Raw genomic sequence first — 24,009 nt, forward strand, 5'->3', positions numbered from 1 at the left:
GAAAAATGGCAAAGCTTCAGGAAATGACTGTGTTACAGCTGAAACGTCGAAAGCTGATAGTCACAGTTTACCAAGATACTGGCAAAACTATACTTGAGATGCCTCTGTGAAGAAAAAATACCAGATGCATGGAAAAATGCTGAAGTGATTCTTATGCACAAGAAAGGGGCCCAAGATGATTTAAAGCAGTGGTTCCCAACCCATAGGCTGCAGCCCACTACCAGGCCACGGCCACTTGACCACCAGGCCGCATGAAGAATGGCCAGTACACTTGCACATGCACGTGCACTCAACCCTCCACTCATGCTAGCGCCGTCACGAGCATACCACCAGTGCTAGTACCACCCTGCCCCAAGCATCCCAGCAGCACTAGGTTCTCCCCAAGCATCCTGCTGGCGTTAGCACCACCCTACCCCTGAGTATCCCACTGGCACTAGTGCTTCCCTGAGCATCCCGCTGGGGCTAATGCTGCCCCACCCCAGAGCATCCCACTGGTCCTACTGCCACCTGTAGCATCCCGCCAGTGTTAGCACTGCCCCATCTGCAGCACTGGTGCCCGCGCAGCCCCTTTTGCACGTGCTCTTGTGTGGCCGTTTCCATGTGCACATGCACTCGTGCGTGGCCCATTTGTGCACACATTTGTGGGGCTCATTTTTGCGTGCACAGGTGCAAGACCCATTTGTGTGCGTGGACATAGCAGTGCCTGCCTCCCTTTCTGAGCCACCAAACCAAAAAGGTTGGAGACCTCCGATTAAAGAACTCTCACCCAATAAGCCTTCTTTCAGTCATTTACAAGGTTTTCACCAAGATAATAGCAAAAAGAATATCGAGAACATTACATGATGTACAGCCAAAGGAGCAGGCATGGTTCAGAAGTGGTTACAGGACAATGGATTACATCCAGGTTGTTTAGCAAGTTATCAAAAGGCACAATGAATACACCATGTCTCTGTGCATGGCTTTCATTGACTATAAAAAGGCATTTGACTCAGTGTTCCAGCAAGCAATAATCAATGCATTGCTCAACCAAGGCTTACATAAAATTGGTATAATCAATATATGAACAAATGGAGACAATTTGCCTTAATGATTTTAAAGTGGAAATCAACATAGAACTTGGTATACAACCAGGTGATACAATATCACCTATCCTTTTTTCAGCTTGTCTTGAAGAAGTATTTCGCAGACTAGACTGGGCAAAAGATGGAATAAAAAGCAATGGCACCTATTTAAATCACTTAAGATTTGCAGATGATGTTCTGTTTTCATAAGAGCCAGAAGAGTTACAAAGGCACATACAAGCTGCACAAAGCAGGAGAACCATTTGGCTTAAAAAATAAAGTTGAAAAAGAGCCAGGTTTCTTTAAATAAATTCACCAAAGAAAGATTTTTTTAAAAAATAGAACTAGACGTGGAAGACCACTACATGTACCTTGGTCAATGAATCTCAATGGAATGTGATACAAAAAAAGAAATTGAACTGCATGTTAAATGAGGTTGGGAGGCACTCGGCAAGCTAAGTGTAATTTTCAAGAGCAACTTCACCCAATGCCTGAAAAGTTTTCAATCAGTGTGTGCTACCATACAGTATGCCAGTGTGTGCTACCATACAGTATACAACACTAACCTCACAATTGATACAAAAGCTATGCATCACATTCAGAATAAATATGGGACTAAAAAGTTCCATTTAGCCCATGAGTAAATTTTAGAGTATTATTATTATTAATAGTTTATTATAGTGGAATTTTTATTAGTTTTAATTATATGATATTATTATTTTTAGTATTAGTATTGTTTAACAATGTGGATATTGTATTGTTTAATAATTAGGATATTAATTTTTTATGTTTTTATTATTATTATGTTTACTTTTAATCTGTTTATATTTATGTTAAAGGGGAGTTAAGGCACATTATAGACTTGGTTATTTATATAGTTGGTTAATGTTAGTTAGATTATGATTATTATATTTGTAACCCTGTACTCAGCTCTGGGAAGTGGGGGAGGGAGAGGGGGGTTAGGGGGGGTTGGTTTTGGGGTTTATATTGTAACTTTTATAAAACTTTTCAATTAAAAAAAAAGCTATGCATCACGGAGCCGTGGAAAGATACATGCTTGGCATCACAAGACAAGATAGAAAGGCCTGCACATGGATTAGAAATCATCAAGAGAGTAAAAGAACTGAAATGGAAATGGGTTGGTCACATAGCAAGAACTAATGGCAGGTGGACCAAGGCAGTCATAGAATGGATCCCGCTTGATAAAAAGCATCCACGAAAGAGACCTAAAGCAAGATGGATCAATGACATCAGCAATTATTGTGGGCCCAATTGGCAAAAAAAAAAGCCCAGGACCACATTGGTTGGAAACACATGGAAGAGGCCTTCATCTAGCAGTGGATATAGACAATGGCTAGAACGATGATAGAATAATATTGTTTCAGTTCTGAAGTAATCTCTGGAATTTTCTGTCTCTTCATCTCCTTCAAAAATTTCTTTGTCAGCAATAACATGTTGTAGAAGAAAATGCCCAAAGGCTGTTAACCTGAATTTTCCTTCCTTATGGATCTCGACAGATCCTTATGGATCTGGACAGACTCGAACACTGGGCACTATCTAACAAAATGAAATTCAATGGTGAAAAAAATAAGGTTCTACATTTAGGCAGGAAAAATCAAATGCACAGGTATAGTATAGTTGGTACCTTGCTCAATAGTAGCAACTGTGAGAGAGATCTCGGAGTCCTAGTGGACAATCACTTCAATATGAGCCAGCAGTGTGCTGCAGCTGCCAAAAAAGCCAACACAGTGCTAGGCTGCATTAACAGAGGGATAGAATCAAGATCAAGTGAAGTACTAATACCACTTTACAATGCTTTGGTAAGGCCACACCTGGAATACTGCATCCAGTTTTGGTCACCACGATGTAAAAAAGATGTCGAGACTCTAGAAAGGGTACAGAGAAGAGCAACAAAGATGATTGGGGGACTGGAGGCTAAAACATATAGGGAACGGTTGCTGGAATTGGGTATGTGTAGTTTAATGAAGAGAAGGGTGAGGGGGGACATGATAGCAGTGTTCCAATATCTCAGGGGCTACCACAAAGAAGAGGGAGCCAAGCTATTCTCCAAAGCACCTGAAAGCAGGACAAGAAGCAACGGATGGAAACTAGTCAAGGAGAGAAGCAACCTAGAACTAAGGAGAAACTTCCTGACAGTTAGAACAATTAACCAGTGGAACAACCTGCCTCCAGAGGTGGTGAATGCTGCAACACTGGAGGTTTTTAAGAAGAGACTGGACAGCCATTTGCCTGAAATGGTATAAGGTTTCCTGCCTGAGCAGGGGGTTGGACTAGATGACCTCCAAAGTCCCTTCCATCATCATCATCATCATCATCATCATCATCATCATCATCATTATTATTATTATTATTATTATTATTATTATTATTATTATTATTATTATATCATTATAAACCAGGATTGTGCCTCTGGGATTGTAATAGAGCAAAAGTCCACATCTGCACTGCAGAGAAATAAGAGGAATACTGAGTGCACAGAGTGTTGGGGTTAGTGGAAGAGAGAAAGAAGCGTGGGATAGTAGGCGACAGCAGCAAGTTGAATGTGGAGGACATGGAATGAAGAAAGAGATATGGACGCTATTACAGTTGAGAAGGGAATGGCAGTCTTCAAAGCTTCCAAAGACTTAGCCAGCTGGCCACAAGTAATAATCTTCTAACCCTTCTATGAACTGAAAGGCCAAAGAAGTAACAAAAGCAAAAGGGAGCGATTATCAGGTGACTTCAGCTGCATCTACTGAAGTATAAGGGCTGGAAAGTGGAGGGTTATATAGGGCTAAGTGTAAAGTAAAAGAACATTAAGATCTGGGTAAAAGGAATAAAGTCTCCAGTTCTTAATGGTGACAGCTAAGAAAAGAACTGTGGTCATTAAAAAAGATGAGTTAAAAATACTGAGTAAAAGGGAAACTTGTACAGTTGTTAAGTACTGTTACTTTTTACATAACTGCAAGTGTCATTTGTTAGCTAAACCCAATGACATATCCCAGAAAGAACTGGCTATTAGCACTCTGGCAACTAAGTTTTAACTTCTACAGAGAGGTGAATAATATCAAGTTTGCTAAAGGAGCTGCTGTTTTTCTATGTCTTCAGGAGAAGAGGTTGAGCAATCATCTTCACTATGCTTCAGAAAACAAAAAGAGGTACTGGATTAAACGATCCTGCTGGGAGCTTCTTTTGAGTGTCAGTTGCTTATAATATTAAGAATTTTATAAGAACTAATGAATTACAGAGACTTTTCTGTGGGGGGAACATAGAGGTAAGGTTAGTGTTAGGATAAATAATCCTGGTTCAAATATTTGCACTGCTTTTGGCAACTGAACCCCCTGTGGCCAAACCTCTAATATAATGCTAATCTTACATTTTATTTTATACCTTGATCCATTACTTACACAACATACTGCAAACTTTAGGCAGTTTAGTACACTGCTTGCAATGGAAACAAAAAGACGGCATTAGATGAGGCAAGCAGAATTACACTGTTCTCTGATCCATTTTCCCAATCCACTATTCCAGAATATATACAGCTCAACTGATGAAAACAGTTCGGCACAAAAATGACGATGAGAGCGCTAAGAGTCAGTAGTGCTGAGAATGAAGACCAGTAGGAGATAAAACACCTAGAGAAAGTAACACATCGATAGCAACTTTATTTAAAGAACACAGCCTTTGGCTAACTTAAAGAGGCCATTGTCTTGGTCACTTCACCTTACACTTATCACATATCAATCATGCTGTGTATTCAATTGTATGTACCTTCTAATTTGCATAATTCCATCTAGAGGGCTTGGCATCCCCACCTCATTTTAGGCTTTTGCTCTGGCCACTTCCTGTGTGCTGTAATAAACAATGTGTGCTTCAGTGAAAGAGTGTATCTGACTCCCGTTATTGTAGAGAGAAATTTAGCGGGGAAATTTTCCAACATATAATCAGCTGCCTCTTGCTTTCTAACCTCTCTGGTTTCTACACATTCAGTGATTATCACTGTGACTCAGAATTTCCTCCTCTTCTTACTCTAGCAGAGTACAGGTGGTCCTCAATGTATAACCACAATTGAGTCCAAATTCATGTTGCTAAGTGAGGCATTTGTTAAGTGAGTTTTGCCCCATTTTACAACCTTTCTAGTCACAGTTGTTAAGTGAATCACTGCAGTTGTTAAGTTAGTAACATGGCTGTTAAGCGAATCTAGCTTTCCCATTGATGTTGCTTGCCAGAAGGTCACAAAAGGGACCCAGGACGCTGCAACTGTCATAAATATGAATCAGTTGCCAAGCATCCAAATTTTGGGTCACATGACCACAGGGATGCTGCAACACTTATAAGAGTGAAAAATTGTCATAAGTCACTTTGTTCAGTGCCGTTGTAACTTTGAATGGTTACTAAGTGAACTGTGGTAGGACTACCTGTAGTTTAAGACAATGAATTCAATACATCTTTGCCATATTGGTCTTCAGACACAAGGGAAACGTTGCTCTGGAAAGTGACATAGATTCAGATCAAAATGTTGTTGCTCATACATACCATCACCACCACCACCAGCCCAACTACTACTCTTTTGAATGTTTGTACTGCCATATGGATGACTAATTCTCATTGTGTGACTGAGTCTCTGCAATGTCAGAAGCAGTGTAGGTAGTTTACAAATTTGCTTATGCATTTGTACCTGATAATTGTTTTCCTTCTGGGTTTCCTCACAGTAGTTGCCTAAGTTTGCATCTTTCCTCTGTGCTCCCAACTGGATAATGGATCGAACTATTGCTCAATCCTATGTTACTCAAGAGTAGGTATTTGAATATAGTTTGAAAATCGATAGTTTGAGAATCAATAGTTTACATTCGCATTACACAACATGAATCTTTGGCCTGGCAAGACAGTTTCCCAAATTTTGTCATTTTAGCAACTTAAAAAATGCTTAATTACTCTAACATTTGGTAAAAATCAGAAATTTTTTTGCATATAAAACAGAGGATACTTTGAGATAATCAAATGCAACAACAGTAGCAAGAAAATGATTAATTTCTATCAGAAGATTCTGTAAAGTGAGATTCACAGTCTATCTCAAGCAGAACAGCTGCTGTGCAAATAAATAAGGAGAAGATGATAGATATTCTGATCTCCATATCACGGATAAAATCTAAAATAAACAGAAGACAGATCTCTTGCTAATTGTAGTCCTTGACTTATAACCACAACTGAGCCTAGCATTTCTGTCGCTAAGTGAAACATTTGTTAAATGAATTTTGCCCCATTTTACGACGTTTCTTGCCACACATATTAAGTGAATCACTGCAGTTGTTAAACTAGTAACACTGTTATGTGAATCTGGCTTCCCCATTGACTTTGCTTGTCAGAGAGTTGCAAAAGGGGATCACATGACCACGGGAAACTGCAACTCTCATAAGTATGAGTCAGTTGACAAGCATCTGAATTTTGATCATGTGACCATGGGGATGGTGCAACAATTATAAGTGTGAAAAATGGTCATAAGTCACTTTTTCAATGCAGTTATATCTTTGAACAGTCACTAAATGAACTGTTGTAAGTCAAGGATTACCTATATAGAATAACAGGAGACTTCCTCTCAAGATGGCTGCTGCACGATAAGGATTTGCTTTTTCCTCTTACCAATGAGCTGCGGATTTCACTGCTAAAGCTGCTTCTTTGGCAATGTTGCTTCCAGGTTTTGAATGGGAGCACTTAGGAGTGACCCAAGATGACTTCTGGATGACTGTGGACCCAGTGGGGGAGGGGGTCTTGCAAATTCCAATTCCCTTTGGAAAAGTCACTGGGTATATCCACTTTCCTGTCAAGCAGTTTTGTTTTTTAAGCACGTCTGAGTATTAATGTTCACTTTTTGAATTTATTGCTCTATTTTGCTTTTTGCTTTAAAAGCTGACTAGAAGTTGAACGGGAAAGGAAGGAGAAATACTTCAGAATAAATCCTGTCCTGATCCTACCATAAAATAAATTAATACATTCCTTTAATATTTTGAATCACTTTCACAGTAAGAGATGTTATGCTTAATGCTATTTAGATTGAATTGAATGAGCTAATGCTATGATAAAATTGTCATGGAATGAGGTCTAAATCTATGTCACTGTAGCATTATAAAATATAATTCCATGGAGTAATGCTAGAGAAAGATAGTTATTTGGATACAGTTGACCTATCCACAAAATCCATAATCCATGATTTACTGCAATATTGTATTTCAGTTCTATAGGCTGTCATCAGCATTCTGATTGGAAAGGGACTGAATATAGCTAAAGTCAGTACTTTTTTGTGTAAAAAAAGGTGTCAGAACTCACATACGTCATACAACCTGCCTTGCCTACCCTACAAGGTTCCATCCAAAAAAGGTGCCAAAACTCTGTTCTGGACATTCTATGACAAAAAAAGCCCTGCCTATAGTAAGCTACTATTTTCTCTTCTGAGAAGGCAACTGTCTGTGACTCTTCCTTCACTAATTCATTGTCCCCTTGATAGCAATTATTACATTATTCATTAAAGCACATTAGTCAATTACCAAGAAACTGCAGTGTTAGGAAGAATGGATGGATTTATTTTACTGTAATCTCTCAAGTATTTCTTGCTTATGATCATCAAAAGAGGCAGCTGAATGACCAGGAAGCAACTACCATTGTAACAGAAGGAAGCAGGAAATTTTGGCTTCAGGCTATTAACTGGTTGGCTTAAGTAACAAGGGCAACTGCCCATCAGATTATCAAGGAAGCCAGGGAAGAATTGTTCTCATCTTCCTTGGCTTTCTGAGTGCTGCAGTTAGGAAGACAAGAACAGGAACAATTTCTACCAGCCAACTAAAAATACCACAGGACCTTAGTAGGGCATTGCCGTCAAACAGATTTGGAAGAAAAGTAAAAGTTTTAGAAATTAAAATTTTGTTAATCAAAAGTTCAAAACTGGTACAAATAATATTAACTGTGAATTGTAAAACAAATATTTAGAAGCTAAATGTATTCTCCATTTAATACTAAATGCCTGTGTGTTGTTCTCTTTAGGAAATGCTGTTTCCAGCAAACTTTTAAAATTACTCTTATATTTTAGAAAAGGTGAAGGCGGCTCATAAATCCTCACAGAATTCAAAGAAAGCAGGAAATGTTGTAGTATGGAGGCTAGAAATGGCAGATCAGAAGACAATGATTTCATCATTGTACTTATCTTTCCATTATAGTAATTCTGATTTCTGTTCCGCAGTTCCTTTGGATCTGAATATAACACAATAGCAGAGTTGGAAGGGACATTGGAGGTCATCTAGTCCAATCCCTTGCATAAGCAGGAGACCCTATATCATTCTGGACAAATGGCTGTCCGTTCTCTTTTTTAAAATCTCCAATAATGGAGCACCTACAACTTCTGAAGGCAAGCTGTTTCACTGATTTATTGTTCTCACTGTCAGGAAATTTCTCCTTAGTTTTAGGTTGAATTTCATTTTGTTAGATAGTACTCAGTGTTCAAGTCTGTCAATATCCTTCTGGATTTTTAGCCCATCTTCTGAGGTGTTGGCTATTCCTGCCAGCTTGGTGTCATCTGCAAATTTGATGAATTCCCCTTCTATTCCCTCATCTAAAATGTTTATGAAAATATGGAAGAGTATTGGGCCTAAGACAGAATCTTGGGGTACCCCACTGCTTACTTCCATCCATGTAGATGTAGTTCCATTAATGTAGTTCCATTAATGACTACATGTTGAATATGGTGGTGCTGTCTATCCCACATTTTGCTAACTTACTAAGAAGTAGGTTGTAGCCTACTTTGTCAAATGCGTTACTGAAAGCCAAGTATATTATATCCAGAGCATTTCTCTGGCCCACTAGTTTAGTCACTTTGTCTAAAGATTTGTTTGGCATGATCTGTTTTTGGCAAATCCATGGTTATAATTTTGCTTGTTTCTAGATGTTCACAGATCTGTTGCTTGATTAGCTTTTCCAGGATCTTCGCAAGTATTGATGTCAGGCTGATTGGTCTGTATACATTTTCCCCCTTTTTTGAAGATGGGAATCAGATCAGCTCTTCTCCAGTAGTCTGGTAGTTCCTTGGTGCTCCAGGATCTTTGAAAGATATGGTTGCGAGATCACATCTGCCAGCTCCCTCCGAATTCCAGGATGTAATCCATCAGGTCCTGGTGATTTAACTTGTCAGGGGTGGACAGATGTTCTCTTAGTTGAGGATTAGAAGATAATCATTTGTGTATTAATGAGCTGGGGCCAGAAATGTTTAATTGCTTATAAACAAATATTTATCCAATTATTTTATTGTTTGGCTCTTCACAATCTGGACAGGAATGATATGTCATACAAAAAATATGATTAGTCTTCACCTAGCAGATGACTTTATTTGCTGGCACAATTAATCACAAATGTCATTGAGTAAATCTGTAGAATGGATTTATTTCCTTGATTTCTGAGAAGTTGCAGATGATGAAACACTTAAGCAGAAATAGAAATATGGCCTTTACCTAAGGAACCTACATTTTTTAAAAAATTTAGATAGATACCACTCAATTTTAAAACTTCTGTTCCTGGCACAAATATTACCGGGAGCAGAGCAGTTTATTTCCCTTGGTATAAATGTATCTAATAAAGTTAACTTCAAAGCATTTTTAAAACTATATTAACCAAAATATATTTCATGCTATAGATTAACATTCTTTGATGAGAAAGCTTTGTTTTGCATTTTTCCACAAAAATCTTAATTACAAATTCCAATTAGAAGTTTAATCCTGTGGGAGAATTTTCAGGAGTATTGTATGATATAGTAATTTGCAGTTACTAAATAAATGCTGTTCTTAACATTTGAAATATCTTTATTTATTTTTTAATCTCACCAAAGATGCTTTTTCCCCTTAATAAATGTCAGAAGTAGCAAAATTATCTCATACTCAGCATCAACAAAAACTTATGGCACTTTAAAGACTAACACATTTATTGTTAATTATTAGGGTGCCACATTGGTAGCAAATTGTCTCTGAAAAAGAACTGAATCTAGATAAGGTCTAACTTGCTTTGGAAGCAAGATTAGCTAAACAGAACCAAAGCAAATAGAAATTGTTTCAAGCCCAGAGCCTAGGATAGGCTTGGTAAGAAAGAAAGTAGCCTATTACTCATTTAAACAGAATGTTAGGTATACAAATAACCAAGCATGAATTTCTGCAGTTCTATTTTGTTATTGAACAGCCAGAAGCTGGCCAGGGATTCTACACTGGATGACATTTGAAGTGACTCTGTTGATGTAATTCTTAGGTGCCTAAGGAAAAATTATTATTATAGTTTGTGGTACAATCACATGTTCAGACTGGATTTGGTATTTTTATCTGTCTATAGTGTCTTTCCCAAGGACCTGGGATAGATAGTTGTTGATGTTTGCTAGTGTTAAAGGTATTGTTGCAGAATATAAGCTGTTCCGAATAAAGATATCTTTTGAAATTGACTGATGGTGATTTTGTCAATTCCAATGGTGTTGTTATTATTTTAATTATTTGTATCTGACCTTTATTATTTTCACAAATGACTCAGGCAGTGAAACTATCTACCACACCTTCCTCCTCCTATTTTCCTCACAGCAGCTACCCTGTGAGGTGGGTTGGGCTGAGAGAGTGTGAGTGGCCCAAAATGACCCAACCAGCTTTCACGGCTAAGGAGGAACTTCAACTCATGGTCTCCTACTTTTTACCCTGGTACTTTAACCACTAGACCAAATTTGTCTTTGTTTACTCCTTGGTGATATCACCTGCCAAAGGTCTTCCGACATTAGTCTTTGACTGTACTGCTGTAAGTCTTATTTTATGAGCAATTATAACTACCTGGACATAACAAAATGATTTTGTACATTTCTCAATCCAACTGCCTTATTCATACAGCAGATGCAGACCAACTGGTAGAGATGGAGTTACTGCATAATGGTAGAAATAGCGTTCAATCAGTAAGTTCCCTTTAAGCAAAATAATCAGGACCTGAATAGTATACAGGCGTGTGTGTGTGTGTGTGTGTGTGTGTGTGTATACATATATACAGAGTATATATATATATATATACGCACACACACACATACACACACACACACAGTATACACACACACACACACACTTACATATGTGTGTGTGTTTTATATACATTTATATACATTTTTCTCTTCCTTCACACACCTCAGTAGACTGGCTCAGCTGTGTGTACTCCAACCATGCTCCATCAAATTCTGCGCTCTGTTACTGCTTAGAGACCTAGGTGTGAATTCGGTGGACCTGTTTGGTAACCATAGATGACTGATTCTTAAGAGAGACTATTTTATATCTTGGGAGAAAAAAAATCTAAATCCTCAGAGTGAAGAAAATGTAGAGAAAAAGAGAGAAATGCACACATAGAGAAAACTGATTCCCCCCCCCCCGTCACTTGCAAATAAGGAAAGGGAACTGCTAGCTAGAGAGTGGCTGAATGTGCATCTAAATTTTAGCATGGAAGTTTCTGGAAAGTAGAAAAACTGGGAGAAAATATTTCCCCAATAATTCAAGGACTTTTGTGATTGAAACTCAGATTGTCCTCACTCCACCTCCTTTTTAGTTTCAAGTAGCAATTCTGATCCGTAATTTGAGGTTGCTATGGTGTCACTTTAAATAACTCATTCTTTTCTATGGAAAATTCTTAGCATTGTCTTGAAATAAAAACAGGCCCACATATAAAAGGTTATTATTTCAAAGAAATCAAGGCAATTTAGCTGCCTCTTCCAAGGTGGGATTTGAAGCAATAAAGCATGTAGGGGGAGGGGTGGTTCTGAAGAAGGGAGACATAATGATTCCCCAAATCAGACAATTTTACAGAATGCAGTTTATACAAACTTAAAATAATCAAAATCACTTATTCAGCTGCAAATAAATGGAAGGATTACTTACACTGCTAGGGTGGCGGAAGCTCGCTGCAGGGAAATAATTGTTTTTTCCAATCATTAAAAAGTCAGAGCTCATATAATATACACGTTTTAAAAGGATAATATATTAAAGCATTTCGACATATACGCATATAATTCGCTCTGGGCAGTACAAAAGACTGAAAGTCTAGGGTGTTTTCCTTCTACCTTTTGAGTTAGTGAATATTTGGCAGTTTGCTTGGTGATCCAATTATCTTTACATAAAGGTCTTATCTATTCTGAGAACTACTGGTTGCTGCCTTGTCAAATTTAGCCTTTACATTTTAGAGTTGTAAAAAAATCATGTAACTCACAAATATGGAAGGATGAGGAGAATTTATGATGTACTAAATAATTTTTCTGAAAAACCTGGGAACAAAAAAGAATCTTCACATCTTCTTAATGCAGGCGATTATTACATGTTTTTAAAAGTATAGCCATTACTATGAGAATTAAGCAGACACGTTCAGAGAAAGCAAAAACAGCCAAGGGGCATGAAAGCATTTATGCAGTGAATTGTGCTTTGCCTTGGGCACTTGATAAGCGGAGAATATAGTTTATAGTTTTAATAAATAAATAAAGCTTATTTATTCATGGGGTTAGCTGCTCAGAGCTGGTGGCCTGGAGTGGACTCTAAGCCCTGTAAAAATACACAGATACATAATGCAGACTAATTAGAATAAGCATTCTTAATTTTAGAATTCTTTTCAAACCTGCAATAATATGCTGGTAGTTTTAAATTATTTTTAAGTCATGCTGGATTTTAAGAGAACTCAGCGGCACCATTAGAATTAAGTGTTAATTTCATCTACAAAACTTGATCTGTAGGTTAACTATGTCCAATATTTCAAACCTCATCAAGCTGAAAACAGGCATTTCAATCATACTGTAGAGACCCCTTGACTTTTAGTACAATTATAGCAATCAAGGTGTGCTGTTGACGAAATTGGTTGCATTTGTTAGACACAATGGAAGATGGGTTTGGATAAAATGGAAAGTTGAGGAAAAATTAGAATGCTGTTTTCAAAGAGGGGAAACAAGCTAGGGAGATATGAGGACACATGCTATCAGCAATTAATGTGCCTTTCTGAATATTTAACAAATATTAACTCTTTATTATTTATTATTATTATTAGTTGAATTTATATTATTTACACAAATATGAGCTGCCACTGCTGTGGCTACTGCCTGTAGATGGCCTTGGGCTAGGGCCACAGGAAATAAGATAAGCAAGTGTATTCTGAATGCTTAACAAACATTTAACACACACACACACACACACACACACACACACACACACAGACTATATACTGCAAAGTAGATTGTGGACTTCTTTTGGACAGAACAGTCATACCATTAAGGAAACTGAGGAAATTGCCTCCAGCAATGGTAGGAATTGCTTTTGACTATTCCTCAAATGCCCCTCACAGAATCAGTCACTGGAGTGCAGTCTTTTCTAGCTCTGATGAGCACATTGTGTTCAGGTTTAAAAATATTTTTTAAATGAGTGTTGTAACTTTTAACCTTTATGTCATAATTGTGACAGTATACAATAAAAAGGTAAGAACTATTTCTCCCATACTGGTTTAGTTTTGCTTTGCTTTGCTTGTGTCTTTTCAAGAAAATGAGTTTGCTTACATTTTAAAGGGGGGTTATAAATTGGGCAATACCTTTATAACTCTCCCACAAATGAATGCAAAGTCAGTTAGGGTTGCTCCAGGCCTGTTCCTGGTCTGAAAAAGCTATAGATATATCAGTACTGTAATGGATAACAAAAGGATGGTTCCTTACACTGTAGCTTTCTGCAGCTTCTGTAGGGATTACTTAATTTTCTAAGCTTAAATGGAAAGCAGCTCAGGAAATTGTATTTATTAATTTGTTTGAACACATTTGCTGATTTAACCAAAAACGATCTCTCCTGTAAAGTGTATATTTTGAAATTTTAACTCATGGGAATCTGAATTTTGTCTAAATTTCAGCTGCCTCTAAAGTTCGAAAGTCATCAATGACTTGATCTTGAAATGACTTAAGCAGTTCACTGTCATGAAAGTTTGCAGCTCAGTAGCATCTGAAGCAGCTAAAACTGGTAAACATAAATTTCCTCTTCATTTTCTATGCTCAAAATTTGAATTATGCATTACTCATATATGATTTGTTGGAGATAGATAGAAGGTGTCTGAAAGGCATTGCCATTAACTCAGATGACAAAACCATATTGCTGGTTATTATAAGCGAATAGAATTTTGGATAGATATCTGCTTTTCACACTAAGCATGTTCTACTCCTGTTATCAAAAATACATTTGGCATCTAAACAAAAAGGAAGAGAAGAAGAAATAGTAAAACACTGATTTTTCCCTTTCCTTTACTAAGAGTGGAAATAATAACAACACCCAATCATACAAGATAAAAGAATACATTATTTCCAACAGAGCCAGGAAAAGAAATTCTTTGAAACCTGGTGTTCAAATTAACTATTTTCCTGAGACATAGAACTGCAATTTATGGTACTTATATGTGTTCCAGTGATAATAGCAAAAGCAAATAATATTTCCATAAGTTTGTCAACAGTATGTGTATATCTCTATACAGAGATATGTGTGTTTACATATCTCTGTATGAATGACATGTTCTTAATAAAGGGCAATTTTTAACTGGGTTCAGTTCTTCAGAATGAAATATGCCAACCTGTAAAACAATCAGGAGCATTCAATGAGTTCAAAGCACAGAAGAGTTTATTATTGCTACTTTTGTACAGAAATCTAGTCAACTAATGGTCAAAGCTAAATTGGCACTACAGAAGGGCCAACAGAATTCACAAGAAACTGGACCTGGATCTGTTGTAATGACTAAACTGATGATACATTTAACTCTGACTTGCAATTCAGCTTTTTCTTTTCATACACAACCTTATCTATGGCATTAAACTAAGGGTATATAAGTCATAATGTCCATTTTTTTCATAGAAAAAACTCAAGGTGAGATAGAATTTGCACTCACATGGGTCTCTTGTAAAGCCGCCCTGAGTCTTCGGAGAAGGGCGGGATATAAATGTAATAAAAATAAAATAAAAATAAAATAAATAAATTCATTGTATAAATGGGACACAGTATTCTCTCCCCAGTGTGACTGCAGGATCACATCATGATCTGCTGTAAGCTGAGGGCATATACCAATCCAGTATCTGATTTTTTTTTAAATAAACAATGCTGTGCTTCAATAGATGGCCTAGACCAGGAGTCTTCAAACTCGGCCCTTTTATGACTCATGGACTTCAACTCCCAGAATTCCTCAGCCAGCATGCCTGGCTGAGGAATTCTGGGAGTTGAAGTCCATGAGTCATAAAAGGGCCGAGTTTGAAGACCCCTGGCCTAGACTTTGGTATCTGAATATTGATCCTTTTAACATTCATATTTTATTGTGTTTTTTAAAAAAATCTAAGTAAAATGTTAATATATATTGCAAGTCCATGTATGATATGCCATAGGCTAAATCAATCAATCAATTAAGATGAGATATGTTCAGAAAATGAAAAATGTATCTTCTAAAACCCAAGAAATTCAAAACAGGAAACCCCACCACTAACTTGGAACGTTTCACTGAAATGTTCCAAGTTAGTGGTGTTCCAATGGAACAACAGAGCTAGAATCTTCTGTATTCAGAAGAACAACACTTGAGATGTTTCTAATATTCTAGTCAGAGAATATTCTAGCCTTGTTTTTCATCAAGAGAAAGACAGCTAACAGTTCCTGATGAAAATCACCAGTCAGTCAATTTATAAAAATTCATCCATCCATCCATCTGTCTCTCTATCCCTCCCCAACATTCTGGCATTTTTTTCTTTGTTATGTAGCAGTGATAACTGGTGGGAAAGTGAAATTGAGGACTTGTATTCTTTTTAAAGGAACAGGCTAATCTACATTTATTTCAATTACATGATACCAGGCAGGGTACGATAATCTGCCTGAAGGTCAAGCAGAAAAATGAATGCCAGTCCATGCATGGTTACATTTTTTTCTTTTTATACTGCTAATGTAGGTTGCCTAAGTCTTGTAACAGTCACATTTAGCATGATTTGTTTGAAAGGGAGGAAGTGCTGGGTGCAATCTGGGCTGCCCCAAAGCAAAGAGAGTGCAGTTTCTGCTTTCTGGAGTGAAGATGAGAAAAAGAAAGACAAAAAAAATCACGTTTTTTTAAAGCAAGAAAATCCAGTTGCTTTTCGGGAAAAGCACAGTTGGGACTGGCTTAGAGTATGGTCCCTCATCATCTGCCATTTTTAATATGGAACTTCCCTCTGTCAATATTGAATATGAGTTCTTTATTCCAGCTACGTACATTTTCTATCATGGAGTTCTCAGGCAAAATAGACATTGCATTTTTATTTGGTCAGGGCTTTCCCCCTACTGATTTCACTTGAACATCTAATGCAGAACAAAACCAAGCATTATCAAAGCTATTTCCTGGAAGACATATAACTGGTAATTTGATTACTATAGTTCTGCTGGGTTTGTGCTTTGAAATACTATGGTTTCATTAAGCATCTTTTCCTATACACCTGTGAAGCGAGACATACCTTTCTTTTCAGAAATATTATCTTCAGGTACATGATGCTTACCTTTGATTAATGTTTTTATAAGGGTTGGCTAAAGAAACCATATAAAAGTAAATATAAAATTCTGGGTATGCATTATTCATGATTTAAGATAAGCCTATACTAATTTTCTACAGTTTTTTTAATATCAAATTGAGGCAAAATAAAATACAAATACAAATTACATATGTATTTATGTAATGTTGTAGCCAGCAAAGGACTAATGAAAATATTAACAGCAATTTCTCTTCCCTTCTACCATTCACTGAAATGTATTCTATAAGTACTTATTCCAGATATGAAACTGATCATACAAGCCTATTTTAACAGATGTTCTGATGTAATCTGCATGACTGCCAGGCTGAATTTCTTACAGCACTTCTAACACTGCATCCCTCAAGGAAATCTGCCATTTTAACCCAAATTGGATCTATTTTTTTAGTATTAAAAATGGTCTGAGGTAGAGGTATAACAAAAATCTATCAAACATTCTCATTACAGTGCCATAATGTATCATAATGTATTAAATAATATACCACGTTAGCTCAGACTTGGGAAAGTTGTGTAAAAACACCATAGAACTGGCTGCACTAAAAAAATCTAATAAATTGCATTTGCCAGATATTGTATAAAATAATGTAAATATTTTTCTCCAGCAATCTAAAAGACATACAGTACATATGTCTTTTAGATGTGTCTATACATGCATCTATCAGTGGACTTCACCAAATAGGCATCAGTATAAACCTGACTATTTACTTTGCAATAAAAGCTGGAAGAACTCTGCTGCATCCAACAAATTAAGATCTGATACTGACAGAGGCAGAGATCGTGAACTTGTTAATTTATAACTTAAGAAATAAGAAAGCAAATAGTATTATAAGAACTCAGCAAAGGAGTTATGACAGACAGAACTGGCAGGTGAAGGAGTAAAACATTACAAGATGTTATTTACTGAGTCATAAAAAGTTGGAAGTGACTGAATAATAAAAACAGAGAATATCGTGTAGAAAGAATATATGAAGGGAGCAGTTTAATTTTTAACAAGTTTAGCAGGGTATGCCTAGATATACAGTATAAATTGTGCAGAAAACCAATTGATTTTTTAAAATCTAGATATAAAAAAGGAGAAGAAAGGAACAGTTTAAAAATAAAATAATAAATACATATTGCACTTTCATGAAGCTGACCCAGATATCTCTGTCCAAAGATTATTGCTGCATCCATCAGCAGCTTTATCTATGTTACTAAATGAAAACAAAATATTTTATTACTATCATAGATCAATCTATGATCCCAAAGGTCCACCGACATAGGTAAAGAATTACAAGAAAGCACTCAATCTGAGACCAGCTCTAGCACATGCTAATCCATGAATTTGACATTCTTGTAGTTGAATTTATGTTGAACTTTTGGGTGTTACTCTTCTCATTGTTCATTTAGACCAGTATACTCAAGTTTACCTTAGCTTTTAGCTAGACCTAAGTCTCCACAATTCACATATTGTAAGAAGTACATCAGAGCTGAGGCAGTGTAAGAGAATGGCACATGACATCTTCCAGATGAAGGCAAAAACTCACAATGCATTCCCAAGGACCTAGATGATTATGCATGTCTTGAGTTCTAGTCTCCATACTTAGATGATTTATAATTTTTTCTGTTTTCTTCTTTATTTTTTAATTCCATATATTCCACAATGGCAAGATACTTCTAAAATGAGCATCTTCTGTTCATATGTTGTATAATAGCAGTACAATCTTTGTTATCCTTTATATTGTTTTCAGAACAGGAGAAGGCATACACCCTAAATCAATTACATTTTAAGAAACTTTAACATACCAATCATAATTATATCTATATATTTAACATAACAAAAATTGGACAGAGATCTCTATGGAAACTTGGAGACGAATTCAGAGAAAGGAAAATAATTTGTTTATAGTATGCAAAAAAACAAAACAAAACAAAACAAGAAACACCCCAAGCTCAAAAATCCAGATGAATATACATTAAACTTAGACCAATTTCTAAATTTAAATTGTGGCTATGGGGAATTTTAATTTACTGTCAATTTCCAACAGCAAGATCCCCACTTGGTTTGCTGCTTTGATAGCTTTATTTAAAAAGCAATGTACCTGCAGACATGCTGGTGCTCTGCCTTGAGGTTTATTCACATCAACATCCACCAGCTGCCATCCTCCTGTAGCATCTTCATGAAACATCTGGAGGGGGAAAACACTTGTCAGAATCTATTTATATGCTCAGATCTACAAACAAAATTGGTGATGTTTATTTTGTGACCATCCTTTTCTCTACACTGCATTCTTTTCTTCTAAGAAATCTCTTGTTATTACAGAGTATGCAGGGCAAACTCCATTGATTTCATACTATATTATTCCATTGCCTTTGTCCTTGAATGGTCACTGATTTTGAGTTACAGATTTTACAGCTGGTGCTGAACATAGGATCTGCAAACAGGAACCAGTTCAATGTCTTGCATGAGAAATTCTTCTATGCAAAAAACTATACACAATATACATAAAATTGTCATGTTTGGCAATAGAACATAGATATTACAGAATACTAAAAATACTTGCAGTAATGTACTGCAATGAAACATAGAGTGACTAAGAAACAATGTCATGGCTTTAGATAACCCATGTTTCCTTACTTATTCTCCTCTCTGGGGACAGCACTATGCTAAGGTGGCTAAAAAAATGTCTCCTTCCTTCTCTAATTTTCTTCCCCTCACAGGCCTTAAAACCAACTATTCTGTTGGAAAAGTGCCAGAATGAGGAGGCTAGTTGACTTGGACCTTTTTCATAACTATTCTTTCTACTCCATGGGAAGGATCCTAGAAGTTCATTGCTTTTGAAATAATCTAGTTTTTTTTAAAAAATTTTTTATAAATCCTTATTTATTTAATTTAAAAGATTTGTATGGCTCCCCGTCTAAAAACACAACTCTGGGTGACTCAAATGTTGATACTGCTTGTAAGGCTTGTTAGCCTGAGAGGGGAATAGAAATAATTCAAATAAATAAATAAATCTATATAAATGTTAAGGGTTATCCACTGAATTATGAATATTAGCTATTGTATGATTACTACCCATGACAAGATAAATTACACACTGCAACTTAATTAAAAGAATTTTTAGGATATTAATAATAATAATAACAACAACAGCAACAACAATAACAATAATAATAATAGAGTTGGGAGGGGCCTTGAAGGTCTTCTAGTCTAACCCCCTGCTTAAGCAAAATTCTATACCAGGGGTCTTCAAACTTGGCCCTTTTATGACTAAATGGACTTCAACTCCCAGAATTCCTCATCCAGGCACACTGGATGAAGAATTCTGGGAGTTGAAGTCCATGAGTCATAAAAAGGCTGAATTTGAAGACCCCTGCTCTATACCATTTCAGTACATAATGTTTGAAATAAAGTCTACATGATAAAATATAGGCTATACAATATGTGAAAGTCAATTAGTAGGGAAGATATGATATGAAAATGACTATAACACCCACAAGCCTGCAAAAAAACTACCAAAAAAGCAAAACAAAACCACCACCCCCAAATCCCATGAAAACCAAAAGATTATATACCTCACTAAGAAAGAAAGAATATGTTATATCGAGTTAACTGCAAGATTGCAGCCAACACTACACTGGACAAACAGGATATCAATTACAGCAAAGATGAAGGTACACAGAACTGCAACAAAGAAAAAACACCAGAAATATCTTTTAGCTATTTACTCTCTCAAAATGAACCACACATTTGAATGGGAAAATAGAAGAAAAATTGCAGAAATGAATTGCAGAAGAGCCAGATAATTGAATGAGATTTCAAAGCCAATTCCTTACTAGTACTGATGATGTTACCTAGTTTGGTAATGAAATGTCTGCAAGAAAACAACCAAGCTCAGAGAACACCAAGGACCCCTCATTTCAACCCTGAGCTACAAATATTCTCCTTTATTGGAGCCAGATAATTCCTGAAAGTGCCAATAAGAGAACAAGACATGATTTATTACCAAGATATATGTGTTGTGATTCAGCGTCAGCCTGTGGTTTCAGCAGCTGAGTCGGACGATTCTGAAAAGGAGGAGGAGGAGGGGTTTGGAGAGCCTTTGGTGTCAGAGGAAGTTTCTGATGCACCGCAGAACTCTCAGCCAGGCCCCTCCCATAATGTTCCTCCTCAGACCCAGCTGTGCGAGCATGAAAGATTGGAAGAAGACGATCCACAGCTGGCTCTGTTCAGGGACGCTAGGAGAAGGAGGTAATCTAGCAGAACTGAGCAGAGGAAAGCAATGAGGCAACTCGGGAGAAGGCAATGAGAAGCCACGCCTTGAGACTGCTGTTTAAAAGGGGAAATTTGTGGGAGGTGCTGGTTGCTGAAGGCAACCATTTGAAGAGCTTCTGATAGAGTCCTGGTCTGTTATTGTTTAATTCTTGTTTAACCTTTTTGGTTTAAGTCTTGTTTGAACTTTTCGTTTAGCTTTTGTAAATAAATTTTGTTGGGTTATTTCCAGCCTGTTGATTATAAAAAGGGGTTGTCCCTGTCATTCAAACAGGGCCAGTCGCAGGCTGGAACACGGGGGAAGGCTCAGCTAATCTCAATGTACACATGTTGTACTTTGACAATAAAGGTTTATTATTATTATTTATTATTATTAATATGATCCAAACCAGTGGTGGCATTCAAATATGTGAACAATGAATGAACCTTTATTGTCAAAGTACAACCATGTATACATTGAGATTGGCTGAGCCTCCTTTCATGCCCCTTCCCCACAACTCACAGTGGCAACAAATCCACCATTGTATTACACTATGTGAGCTAATTGCACACAACACACCAGCCTCAGAAATCAATCATACATAAAGTTATTTCCCGTTCAAGAGTCTGACAGCCCATGGATAGAAGCTCTTCTTCAGCCTGTTGGTATGGCTGGCTATACTCCTGTATCTCCTACCCAATGGTAGGAGAGTAAAGAGGTACTGACCAGGGTGTGAGTCATCCCTGAGAATTTTCTTCACTCTTCCAAGGCAGCAAGCTCTGGCAATGTCATCCAGTGGTGTCAGGGGACAGCCCACGATGTTTTGTGGTGTGCTCACCAACCTCTGTAATATCTTCCTATCTGCAGCTGTCAGGCCAGCATACCAAACCACAATACAGTGCGAGAGGACGCTCTCTATAGTAGACCGGTAAAAGAAGGTCATTAGCCATTATTCTACTCTGTTCTTCCGCAAGACTCTGAGGAAGTAGAGTCTCTGCTGGGCCTTTCTGGCCACCTGTGTTGTATTGACCTTCCAGGTAAGATTTTCACAGAGGTAGACTCCCAGGAATTTAAAGGAGGAAACTCTCTCCAGACAGATCCCCCCGATGTAAAGTGAGGCAGGTTCCTCTTTTTTCCTCCGAAAGTCTAGCACCATCTTCTTCATCTTGCAAGTTGTTCTCTAAACACCATAGGGATAGTTTTTGTACCTCCCCCCTGTATGCTATTTCATCTTCACCTGTAATAAGACCCACTACGGTGGTATCAACTGCGAACTTAATGATTGCAGTGGATGGGTCAGACAACAGGTTCTTTGTGTGGATGCCGCTTCCAGAAGTCCATTCTGGGCCTGGGCAACAAAAAATTAGCTAATGGTTCTGCCGAACTGGTGCAAACTGGCTGAATCCCACCACTGATCCAAACCATTCACAACACACTGATAATCAGGACAGAATTAACATTAGGTCAGACCATCAATCAAAAGACACTTCCCAAGAACCATCCAATCATCAATCAAACCCACAGAAATTCCATATTATTATAAATAAGAAAGGCGAGCCATTTCTGGACTGTGAAACAATTACAATTGACAAATTGCATATGTACTATTAGTAGCTTTAGACAAATAAAAGCTAATGTTTACCACACAGATCTGTTTATGCATTTAAACATTTAGCCATGTTTACCTGAGTAGTTGCAGTTGAAGTTGTACTGCTTCTGGATCCCCACATCTGTTGAAACTGCACACGGATCTCAGCAAATGTTTCAATGATGACAGCAATAAATACATTCTATAAAAGAAAGTACATATATGTAAGGAGGCAGACAAAGGCTATTTTCAAAGCCTGTGTAATTGGACTCAGTCCACAACAGCACTCAACAAGGCCATTACTCTAGGTGCCTAGGAGAATCTCTTTTGTTTTTAAATTATAAATAATATTTATTGTGCTACTTGCTATTCTGCTTTCATTTAGAGTCGTGATGGTGCAGTGATTAGAATGCAGTATTGCAAGCTAATTCTGCTGACTGCCAGCAGTTTGGCAGTGCAATTCTCACTGACTCAAGGTTGACTTAGCCTTTCATCCTTCTGAGGCCAGTAAAATGAGAACCCAGATTGTTGGGGGCAATATGCTGACTCTGTAAAAACTGCTTACAGAGGGCTGTAAAGCAGGGGTCTCCAAACTTTTTGTTTTGATGGCCTGGTGCCTTATGTGCACATGGCAAATGTGAATGTGGCCACACATGCACGCACATTTACAAAGAGTCTGCGAGCATGCGCACCACACAAATGAGGCTGCATGTGTGCGAGGCTCTCAGTGCCGGTGGTGCCTGTGAGAGGCTTGTGGCACTGCCACCTCCAGGCTTGCGGTGATGCTACCAACAGTGTGAGGCTCGTGAAGCAGCCTGCAGCAATGCCACCCCGGTGTGAGGCTCATGACAGAGCCCGCAGTGATGCTGCCCCCGGCATGAGGCTTGCACTGCTGCCCCCGCACGAGGCTTGCACTGCATCCTGCAGCGATGCTGTCCTTGGTGTGAGGATCGCGCCACCACCCCATGCAAGGATCATGCCATGGTCCACCTCCCGCTTGCAATGCTGCCACCATCCACACAATACTAGCGGCACTGCTGCTGCCAGCACACTTGCGGCAACAATGCCATGAGGGGGGCTGTCAGGGGAGGGTTATTACTCCCCTATCAGAGGGCAATGAACCGTGGCTCAATCGCATGGTGAACATCAAAGAAAGAAATCTGAGGCATATTCTACTGTAAAACTTTTAATGAGAAAACAAAAAACCCAAACTGACTACATTCTCTCATCAGGCAGAAGAGAAAGTAAAAAGTAACAGAGTAACTGTGAGAAACTCTTTCTAGACATGTGCACAAAACAGTTTGAAACCATAACATGGCTGGACATGTGAGATTCACTATGGTTACATGATAAGATAGTCACACAGGTGCAGAGAGCAGGGGAAACTGTACAGATAGAAATGAGCTGCTGGCAAAACTAAAAAAAATGGCAGTGACAGAGCACACACACACACACACACACACACACACACACACACACACACACACACACACACACTGCTCATCTACTCATGCAGCCCAGCAGCCAAGAGGCCACAACCTGGTAGTGGGC

The 24,009-nt window shown here is 37.8% G+C and overlaps 1 protein-coding gene across 2 annotated transcripts in view; it reads right to left on the reverse strand.

The window, feature by feature from the left end:
- Nucleotides 1-24,009, reverse strand: part of NALCN (sodium leak channel, non-selective) — a gene marked incomplete at both ends in the record, with an annotated part of 220,409 nt that overhangs the window by 73,740 nt on the left and 122,660 nt on the right. The window contains 2 exons of one of the 2 annotated variants that reach the window (XM_083361665.1): nucleotides 18,720-18,806; nucleotides 22,556-22,660. In XM_083361665.1, the coding sequence (XP_083217791.1) occupies nucleotides 18,720-18,806; nucleotides 22,556-22,660 (192 nt within the window). The remainder of the gene's footprint in view (nucleotides 1-18,719; nucleotides 18,807-22,555; nucleotides 22,661-24,009) is intronic. The other variant, XM_083361666.1, reaches the window with a different exon arrangement.

This window comes from Vipera ursinii (assembly GCF_947247035.1).
Source record: "Vipera ursinii genome assembly, chromosome: 4".
In the NCBI taxonomy this organism is placed as follows: Eukaryota; Metazoa; Chordata; class Lepidosauria; order Squamata; family Viperidae; genus Vipera; species Vipera ursinii.